The sequence below is a fragment of the Cariama cristata genome, unplaced genomic scaffold (genome assembly GCF_000690535.1).
Source record: "Cariama cristata isolate BGI_N322 unplaced genomic scaffold, ASM69053v1 scaffold12449, whole genome shotgun sequence".
Taxonomy (NCBI): Eukaryota; Metazoa; Chordata; class Aves; order Cariamiformes; family Cariamidae; genus Cariama; species Cariama cristata.
In genome coordinates this window covers 4,849-12,599 of record NW_009635321.1, presented here as the reverse complement: position 1 = coordinate 12,599, position 7,751 = coordinate 4,849, and the positions used below count along the sequence as shown (strand labels likewise).

Below are 7,751 nucleotides of genomic sequence, written 5' to 3'. Positions count from 1 at the left end.
AGGGCAGACATCCCCCCCGGCGGGGCTGGCCGTGGGGCTGGCTCCCGCTGCAGCCCCGCAGCTGCTAGTACAGGGCAATGGCGGCTGGCGTTTGCTTTTCGACTGCCTCTCCCACCAGCAGTACAGATACAGCTAATATGTGCAGCTAAACTTCAATGGGATTTTTTTTCTACCCTGAGACACAGCATCATGCCCATTGATGCATACAGAAATAGACCTTGGCTCCAGGATATGGAAAGAATCTTAGGAAATTTAAATGTCATCTGAAAAAGCAGCAATTATCTATTCAATATTTTAAAGACTCTACCTACCGCACTTTTTTCTGGCATTGGAGAGGGCAATCTCCTTACACCTAGAAACAAAGCACAGGAAATTATTTCTGTCTATCCATTTAGCTATACGTTTAAAAACTAAATAAAAGGTTTAAATTTCAGATAAGGTTTTAATATCTTACTAAGCTGTCCCGAAGGCTAGTTAAGTCAGAAAGCAAAGACAGCTCCACTTAAGCATTAGGAAAACGGTAATTAAGTATTCTTGCAAAAATATCCTACACCAGCCAGCAGACTACACTCACTACAGATTTGGCAATGTCTGTGCCACACCAGAGCATGCCACACAGAGTTCCCTGAACCTGCCCTCAGATGCAGAAATATGAGAAATAAAAAAGGGATAGAGATAAAAAAAGGTATACAGAAAGGAAGCAGTGTTCTTGTCACCATGATAATCTAAAGGTATGTTCCTATTAACATGTGCTCTTCTAGAAAGATAATACTCCCCCGACCCTTGCTTCGCTAAATAAGGCATAAAAGTTGTATGTGTGGGTTTTTTTTTTTTTATTACTCCTCTCAGATCCCAAAGTATTTTTTCTCCTGCGCTGCTTTTCTTCTGCACTTAAAAGGTTGAGCTGTATGTCATGTTTTATGTCTTGCCTAATAAGGCTGGTCACCAGCCACTGTTTACTCTTCAATTCTTTTAATGCAACTAAATCCACAGGTCCCCACCATTGCCATTTAAGGTGCTGACACAGGAAATCATCCAGGCACCGCTGATTTCACTCGGAAATAAGCAACGGCTCAATTTCTTTTCCTACTGCGGAATTCCCCTTAAGTTGAGGACTACATAATTACTGTATCCTTCTGTAGGACAGTATTGCTGTGAGGGTCACACTTGCACATCTTTGCATGCTACAGCATCCTCTGCTGAACAAGCAGAACCTGTGATTTGGATGCTGGAAGATGCACATGCCTACAGAAGTCACGGTTCATCCAGGTTCAGTGTACAGACATTTACAAACCTCTAAGAAAATTCAGCTCTGTGTCTGTAAATACATTAAGCCTTCTTTTATCATTTTTACACTGGTGTAGTAACACTGAATGCAATATGGTTATTATTCTTTTACATGGGTATGCAGAAGTTATTTATTAAAACTGAAGAGCTGGCAAGGGTTTCTAGATGAATCTTTTTCACCATCAGGTTTTACGCTTAGTCCGAGGTAAACATTTGGTCAAATAAGTTTCAGACGAGAAAACACAAACCAAGTGAAATTCAGGAGCCTCAATGATTCCTTTTAGCTTTCTCTAAACATTTTTTGCAAGGACAATTTACTGGCTTTTATATTTTTTTACAAAATGCTTGCAAATGAAACAAACATTTTTATTTACTTTAGACACAGTATCAGTGATTGACTCTGCTCTATAAATTTGCCTAATATCTAGGGCATTCAGGTGTGATGACAGGATCATATAAAAAAGCACAAAAATATGCCAAAACAACTTCATATGAAAACATGTGTACTTACTGTTTTCAAAAAGATTGTATTTTTCACAGCCAGGTGCTAATTTTTCTGTCTGTCTGCAGCACTGATAAATTCCCTCTGTCCAGAATTTAGGATGGTATTTTACCATTATATTGCTGTTGTTCTTTATTTCTACAAGAAGAAAGACACCTTATATTAAGATACAAAAAAAATCTGCAAAAGGGCCATTTTTAATAAATATTACAGTATCTTTGACATGAGGCATAATCATCACTTGTCCTTACTTTAGTATTGCTTCTTTTAAGGACCTTCTTGCAGGTTTACACAGAGGCGATACAATGATCGTAGAGGACATTTTTAGGATAACAGACAACATTATTCCAGAAGAGAATGCTACGCTCCCTGCCTAAACCAGCCACCCCAGCAGGCACTCAGGTGCATCCACGGAAGGAGACCCAGGCACCCACCTGCACCCTGCGAATCAGTCAGGCAGTGTGAATGCCCTGGGGGCTCTGGCAGCCCCTTTTCTTTTTATTACTGCTGCAAGCAACTCAATTTCTTCTACAAATACTGTTCTGGAAGGCAAGATAGCTGACATTTATTGCTATTCCATTGCACAATGCCTGTGTTTGGTCCAAAAAGCTCCTGACCCTTATCCTATATGCTTGCTGAGCTTCAGAGGTTATTCCTTGCCCTTATTACTTTACAGATCACCTGCAAGTAATGTGACCATTTGATGGTGGCAGAAAGCATTAAGAGGCTCTTGGGGAGAAAAAAAAAAAAAAAATAATCTTTACTCCTTATGATGGCATTAATCAGATAGCATCTCAGTGGAGATGCCTCCTGTCATTTTACATGAGTTTAAGGCCCACAGTGTTTTCTAGCTACATTCAAACAAAGCTTTTGAGTGATGCCATTAACTAGCTTGGATAAGCTTTTTGACGATTTACATGTTGTGCAAAAGCATAGAATCAAATTCTGATTGCAGCTGGACTTCACAAATCAAATTAAATCTGTCTGGCTGTTTGACACTCCCAGTACCTGCTATCACATGCTGTGTATACAAAGGATGAGCTGGCCCAGTAAGAAATAAAAATCAGTGGATATATGCAACAGAAGCTCTATCGTATTTTTTTAGCTTGCTGTAGGTTGATGCTGGCCAGTAGCTAAGCACCCACACAGCCACTCACCCACTCCCCCCATGCCGCGGGACAGGGGAGAGAACAGAAAGAGCAAGAGGAGAAAACTTGTGGCTTGAGATAAAGACAGTTTAATAACCAAAGAAAGAAAAAAAAAAAACACTAAAGTGATGTAAAGGCAATTGCTCACCATTTCCCACAAGCAGACCAATGCCCAGCCAGTCTCTGAGCAATAGCCAATACAAAAGTCAAAAAATCCCAACACCCATCTTCCTCTACCCCAGTCTTTATTGCCGAGTACATTATATGGCCTGGGATGTCCCTTTGGTCGAGCCAGGTCCGCTGTCCTGGCTGTGTCACCTCCCAGCCTCTTGCCCAGCCCCAGCCTACTCTCTGTGGGGGCAGAGGTGGAAAAAGGCAACGCCTCCATGCACAACTAAAACACTGGTGTGTTTTCAACAATTTTGGCCACAAGTCCGAAACACAGCACCAGGTTAACTCCAACTCAGCCAGCCAGCTCAAATAAAGGTATCTACATCTGTCAGATGTTAAGTATGAGCAATTTCCATTACCTTCTTTCAGATTCCTCACCCACTGATCCCGGCTTTGTGCACTTGGTGCAAAAATATAAAGCGTATTAGCATCATATACAACCTGCAGGAGGGAAAATAAATAGTCAAAATACATTCACCTGGTAATATGAATTTATTTATTCTTCAAGAAGGAGAACAAGACAAATGACTGTTACATTTGGCAAAATTAGCATACTCGGGCACAAAATGTAGAAACTGAGAAAAGGTTATTAGGGTTTACTATTCATATATGATACTTTCAGTAGAATAAGGAAGGATTTTGTATCGGTATATTATCTTGAGAGCATTCCTTGAAATGTTTGCTTCACTCTTTGCTTTGTTCATTCTTCACCGTGGGTTTTCTGAAAACAGTTCAATTTAATTGCTAAAGCTATTTCATAATCAGACATCCTTTGTTCCCGGCCATTTCATAACTCCTTGTGATTCTGTACTGCTCTGGGGCGATTCTTGCCTTTTTCTTCACTGCTTGTACTGGTGGGAAGCAAGTACTGCCCTGGGAGAAGGGGGCCAGAGTCCCCTCTCGGGCAGTGGAACTCACCCTCAATCCAACCATTCCCCCTATTGTGAGCACGCACAGCACCTGACCCCCCATATTTTTCTCTTTCCCCTCTAAGCACTTTGTTTTCTGTTTTTATTTCCATTCAGTTCACAATGGAAGAAAATGCAACAAGTTTTATCTTGATTTTCTTATTCCTATATAATTCAATGGTAATTAATTTTAATTTAACATGAAAGAATGAAGACAGAGAAAATGGGCTGCCAGCTAACTCGTTTTGGAGGAAGACCAGGACAAGGCACTTTCCAGTCAAAATCCAAGCAGAGAGAGTGGGGGAAAAAAAAGAAAGACCAAGTGTACAAGGCATAATTCCCACGGGAGGGGACTGCAGGGGGAACAGAGCTTGCTGGGGACAGGTTTTAAGCAGTGATCCTGAACCACCTCCCACACAGCCCCAGAGAACAGGCTCAGTATTTAGAAGTGACAGTAATTTCAAGCAAGTTACATCCAAATGGTTTGGTGCTGTTGAAGAGAGCACTGTAATTTATGTATTTTACATAAAACCGAACATACCTGAAATGGATATTTATTTTGACAGGGAATAATACCATCACTTTTTACAACTTCTACACATTTAATCCTTGAAATATCCACAGATCCTTTTCTGTACTTTTTCTATAAGAGAAAAGCAAAAAACATTATGTAAAATATAACCAATTTATTCAATTCTCTTTTTTTTTTCCTAGGAGAGACTTCTTACTTTCTTTTCCACTTATGATACTGATGTTGCTTTAACTGCAGAAGTCATTTGAAAAATGAGAGAGGGGAAAGAGAGAGGGTATAAAGATCTATGCTGGTGAAAGTGCACAAAGTACAGTAAAATTGCTTAGTAAAAAGTATCATTTCTTTCTATACAAAGATTCCAATCAGTTATAATCATAGATTTAATCTACTGTTCTTTACAAAAAATAACTTGAGTACAGATGAAGGAAGGCTTCCCCCTTGCTGATTTTAAATTATGATTAAAACTGGTGAGGGAAATAGGTGTCAATGCATCCTCTGACCTGCTCCCTCACTCTGTTGCTGAAGTGTTCCCACCATTTTGTGGCTACTGCCGTGTTTCACCAAGTTTCCAGAGAAACTGGGATGCTGCACGGGCAACACAAGCTCATGTCGAGGCAGGAAGCAGAAGATAAGGGTGAAACCCATCCCTGGGCCAAGTTGGGATCTGTGTTGAAGGAACTTCTTTGACCAAGGCTAGCAGAAGCAAGGTCAAAAGCATAGACATTTGAGAAAGTTTGGCTTGCTTAAATTGATAATTATGAAGATTTTAAAGGTGGCAAGGAGTGCCCACGGTGCTGCCCAAAGTAACAATGCATGGAAATATGGTATAGTTCAACACTCCAGAGGGGAAGCTCCTTGGAAGAACAGCTGATAATGGAAGTAGCGTGTGCTGGGCTTTAGTCTACATGTAAAAGTAACAGGCAGTAACAGTGAAGGCCACACACAAGCAGACGTTTTTAAAGGTGGCTGTTTCTGAATGAATGATCAAAACCATTTCCTTTACCTGAAGCAGAAGCAGCTAAAAATGAAAGCCCAGCACAGAAATTTGCCATGTAGTAGAGCACATTGTAAAGAGAAACACCTGAATGATACACTTCTGAGAGCAAAATTATGATGAATCTACAGAGACTGTATAGGGCCACCTCTCACTTTTGGGAGAGCCAAGTCTCTGACAGGAGAGGAAGTTTCTGCTGGAATCCAGAACAAAACAAAAATGGCAGCAGCTCATGGCTGGTACTGAATTAATCCATGCCAAAAATTTTGACTTGCCAAGCACATTCAACACATCCAGTCCAGAGTACAGTTTATGAAAGATGGGCACTGTTTGCACAATGTGGAAACAATTAGTAATTACTGATTTGAGATACTCCAGTCCTTAGTCAGCTGCCTTGTTCTCTCCTGAGGATGGAAATTTCAGCCCAAATAGCAGAAGTCTGGCATAACCATAAGCAACTGAAAACACTGTCTTATAAACAGCAGCAAAGAGCAATGTCAAATATAGCTGTCACTATTCCACCACTCTAGAAACACAATAGTTACTACCCATCAATAGTGTGGAAGTTTAATCATAATTTAAAATACATTTAGCACTCTATCTCTTATGTATACTGTTATGAAGAACAGGCAGAGAAAATGTGCATGAAGAATTCATGCATGTCATGGTCAGCATCAGGAAGAATGACAGGAACTAAGTTCAGATAAAGCTGTAACTTATTTAACACTAGAAAAACCAACACCCTTACCCCCAAAAGAAGCCCCAATAAGGGGCTTTTTAAAACCAGGGGAGGAGGGGAAAAAAAATAGGCATTTTGATAAACCATTTAAAAACCAAGTCAAATCATAAACACTACCATGAGCTGTACTACGAAGCTATATCATGTTATGCCAAAAAATAATTTGCACCTTGGATTTTTTTTGATCAAAAAAATCATTTTAAGTCTGTTTATTTTATGGTATCCCCTTACTTGAACATTGACTGCCTAAAGTAAAATACACATTCATGCGAATGCCAAAAATTGAGTTACTGAAGTCTACAACACTTGGTACAGCAGCAAGTGTTGCTTCTCCCTCTCCTTGTCACTACCTGGCAGGCCTGACAGCTTCAGGGATGCCAGATTAGTCAAGGCAGAAGAGGAGGATCCAAACAAGATGCCTATTTTCATGAAGTACAGAACTCAATGCTCCACATAACTGTGTTGAGGACACCTCTCCAGATCATCTTCCCTGCACAACATACAGAGAAGAAGAAACACTTGCCGCTTCTGTAACTTATCTACCCAGCCTTCTTTGTCCAGTAGGGTATACATATATTTCTTGGATCACACCTGCTGGTTAACTGAGGTTGTGGGACAGAGAGAGATGATACACATTGGGGGGGGGGTTTAATCTCAAATGACAAAAATTCCTTAGAGGAACACGCTTTATTACTTTCTCTGAATCTCCGTCTCCTCCAAGACTCAGAGATTTTTGTGCCAATTCTGGCATTCAGTGAGTGCTCACTCAAAAGGATACATCTGCCAGGAGGACAAAGGACAGGAATCCAACAAGATAATCAACTAACATTTCAGGGGAAAAATAAAGCAAACCTCCTGATATACAGCACATCATTTTAGTAATCGTATTTCCTAATTCATCCCTTTGTACACTTTCACGATTTCATGAGGCTCAGTTTTGCTTCACCATGAGATACTAAATTAAGACAACTCAAAGTTGACCCACCTTACAACTCAATCCAGCAAATTAAGCCTAATGTTAGAGAAGATTCTTCTATTTTTGCATACTTTACAGATTAAAAAAAAATTACTTACGTGAAATTAAACACAAACATACTGCTCCAGACATGTTTCAGATTGCATCAGAAGCAACAGTTACTAACGGCCAGCAGCCTTCAAACTGTCAAGTTTGCATCTGTGTTTTAGCTCAGCATTTCTCACTATTAAACCATAGGGCACAGGAGCAGGAAGGAATGACTCAAGAAAAATGCTAAAAAGACCACTGCAATTCCTCTCTCCTCCTTACTTCAATGATTTCCCTTTATAATAGGGCATCTTGCACACCATCACTGTTGCATTTATTCTACAAGCCAAATGGCTTGCTCTAGACCCAGGTGTGTGGCAGACACACAATGCAGAATCAAGGAAGAGTTCGAGCCCTGAAGTAGTTGGGAATTAGAGGCGCAGGCATGAGCCAGCCATGTGGAGTCC

The 7,751-nt window shown here is 40.4% G+C and overlaps 1 protein-coding gene across 1 annotated transcript in view; it reads right to left on the bottom strand.

Annotated features, from left to right (window-relative positions):
* The window catches only part of TEC (tec protein tyrosine kinase), a gene marked incomplete at its 5' end in the record, with an annotated part of 18,138 nt that extends 13,479 nt beyond the window's left edge, over nt 1-4,659 (bottom strand). Inside the window, 4 exons of the mRNA XM_009707492.1 lie at nt 312-352; nt 1,799-1,927; nt 3,468-3,549; nt 4,558-4,659. Of these exons, the coding sequence (XP_009705794.1) occupies nt 312-352; nt 1,799-1,927; nt 3,468-3,549; nt 4,558-4,659 (354 nt within the window). The remainder of the gene's footprint in view (nt 1-311; nt 353-1,798; nt 1,928-3,467; nt 3,550-4,557) is intronic.
* Nucleotides 4,660-7,751: the final 3,092 nt, after the last annotated feature.